The sequence below is a fragment of the Trichomycterus rosablanca genome, chromosome 26 (assembly GCF_030014385.1).
Source record: "Trichomycterus rosablanca isolate fTriRos1 chromosome 26, fTriRos1.hap1, whole genome shotgun sequence".
NCBI classification, from domain to species: domain Eukaryota; kingdom Metazoa; phylum Chordata; class Actinopteri; order Siluriformes; family Trichomycteridae; genus Trichomycterus; species Trichomycterus rosablanca.
Genome location: NC_086013.1, coordinates 15,644,943 through 15,647,322, shown reverse-complemented (window position 1 = coordinate 15,647,322; position 2,380 = coordinate 15,644,943). Strand labels below are relative to the sequence as shown.

The following is a 2,380-nucleotide window of genomic DNA, read 5'->3' as shown; positions in this document are numbered from 1 at the left end:
AACTCCTTAAACACCGTGACCGTAGGCAAGGTTTAAACTCAGGTCTCCAGAACCCTGGTGATTTGGTGCACCTATACCTGCTTTGCAACCATGCACTTGGATCTTGTAAGAAAATCACATTACAGATCTGTGCAGTTTAGTGACTATTATAGATGGTCTGTGTTTAATTTTATAGATTTGAAAGATCACTGCACCCTTTCACTTGGAAAAGAAATCAAACATAACGATTAAAAACACACTCGGTTAAAGGGGTTGTGAGATTAAATCAGTTCATAACTGGTCAAGTCACATAATGAGACAACAATCGAACAGTGCAAGATCATTTTATTGGCTATATAATGTATATATATTTACACTTTATAGACATCACGGGGCAAAGAGCTACTAGAACTATGCTGAAGCACGCATTGCAGCATTTGGTGAGGTCCAGCTACATCATTCCTTTCTGTGACAGAACATCATGTGGATAACAGATCCAAGTTTATCTGAGGTTTAATGTGAACAGTGTTTTGTTTGCCGGTCATGTCTGCTGTGAGTTCAGTACATGGCACGTGGTCTGCCGGGATGGAGGATGCGCAGCAGCAGTTGGCCCTGTGATGCCCCCATGAAGTTCTTTCTCTCGGCCATGTTGTCATGTTCGCTCCCCTCCACACATTCTGGATCCAGTATACAGCCTTCTGCGCACACACACACACACACAATCAGCTGCTTCCTACATTGCTATCAAATCAGAAGATTGAATGAGAGAGAGCAAGAGAGAGATTAAGAGCAACTTCTGGTAGAAAACAAGCAGCTAGTCAACCATTCATTTTAGGAAACTCTTCACCAGGATAGTGGGTAGAGTTATGAATCAAAAGGTTGTGGGTTTAAATCCCACTGTTGGACCTTTGAGCATGGCCCTTTACCCTCTTGGCTGAAGGGGTGCTGTACAATGGCTGACACTGCTTTCTGACCCCAGAATTCAAATAATAGCTGAGATATGTGGAAGAAGTAGTTCATCATACTGTACACGTGTATATATGACAAATAAAGGCGTTCTATTCTATTCTGTTCTATCTTAATCAAGGACATGTGGGTCTGGCACAGTACAAGCCATTATTCCATCTGCTACTCTACAGCTCACTCATACACACACACTCATCTAGTTTAAAGCAGCCACTCCACCTTTTACATGTTACTTTAATATATGTATTAGAAAGGTGTTCTGGAAGTACATAAAATAGGGCGAGAGAGAGAACATTAGGTTACCTGAGTCACAGCAGACCCCTGGTGCAGCACAGCGACCCTCATCGGGTCCACACGGTTTCCCTCCAGCTTCACATGGTGAGGGCAGATATTCCTCCTCTAAACAGCGTGCTGTTGCTGGAGAGCCGATCAAGCAGCCCAGACCCTCTCCACAGCAAATACTGGGGCCAAAACACTGACCCTTGTCTCCGGGACCACACACCATACACTGAAAAATACATACATGTGAATCAGTTACACCTGTTGTTGTTGTTTGGTTTGAACCCTCTCTGTCATAGCCAGTCATTTTGACATTTGAAAATGTGACTTGGAAGACTAAGGGTATCAGCAGACCCAACAGATTCTGTTAGTTTGCCTTACTGACAAATATGTCTTACCAATAAATATAACTTGGCAAGTACATCTACAGTTGACACACAGTGCTTTAAAATTAGCTGTTTAATGTCAAAGCTTTGAAAAACAAATACATAATCCCCCTTTTTAAAACTAAAGTTACAGCCCTGACCCTTATCTTACCTGTCTGGGGGTGGCATCCGGGACTGAGCGCTTGCCACCCCTGGGGCAGTTCTGGATGTAGCATGCGGAAGAAAGAGCGAAGAATCCAAGGGCGCAGAGCAAAGGAAGTGCACACGTTGCCATCCTCAAGTCTTCAACAGCTGTCTGACCACTGGACTCGTCTTTCTTAGTCGTGTCCGCCTTCAGGGACTCTCACCTATTTATACTGAACCGCCAATCACTGTCGGCAGTGAACGCTTCCCCTCCCACGTTGTCACCTTGTCCTCGTTCGATGGCCCCTCTGTACCAACAATGAGTGATTTGGCACAATTAAAAATGGACAGTAATGCATGATGTGGAAATAATTTTATAAAATCCAAGTCTTTCATAAAAAGGAAGAAATATAACAATATACTTCTGAATCAGGCATGCACTTTATTCAGTCATGTCAGTGGTGTTTGCCCATAGTCACTTTTGTTTAATGATCTCAAAATCTGGCACATTTTGGTACTTTGAAGTACTAAATGAATAAAAATAGCAGTTTCATTGCAGTCTCATTGAAATTAGCAGGATACAGACCAAACTGTTAATGCCAAGTATTTTTTATCATAGAATTTTGCACTTTTAGAACCTATAAAAA

The 2,380-nt window shown here is 42.4% G+C and overlaps 1 protein-coding gene across 1 annotated transcript; it reads right to left on the bottom strand.

The window, feature by feature from the left end:
* Window positions 1–307: 307 nt before the first annotated feature.
* Window positions 308–1,896, bottom strand: LOC134303060 (vasotocin-neurophysin VT 2-like). Its single transcript, XM_062988314.1, has 3 exons — window positions 1,762–1,896; window positions 1,249–1,453; window positions 308–677 (listed from the first exon to the last, which is right to left on the bottom strand). Exons 1-3 carry the CDS (start codon window positions 1,882–1,884, stop codon window positions 538–540), a joined length of 468 nt encoding a protein of 155 aa, XP_062844384.1. The 5' UTR covers window positions 1,885–1,896; the 3' UTR covers window positions 308–537.
* Window positions 1,897–2,380: the final 484 nt, after the last annotated feature.

Coding starts and splice junctions, on each gene's coding strand:
- LOC134303060 (XM_062988314.1), bottom strand. CDS start 1,884: ATGGCAACGTGTGCACTTCCTTTGCTCTGCGCCCTTGGATTCTTCGCT. Junction 1,454..1,761: donor CGGATGCCACCCCCAGACAG/GTAAGATAAGGG, acceptor TGTATTTTTCAG/TGTATGGTGTGTGGTCCCGG. Junction 678..1,248: donor AGGGGTCTGCTGTGACTCAG/GTAACCTAATGT, acceptor GTGTGTGCGCAG/AAGGCTGTATACTGGATCCA.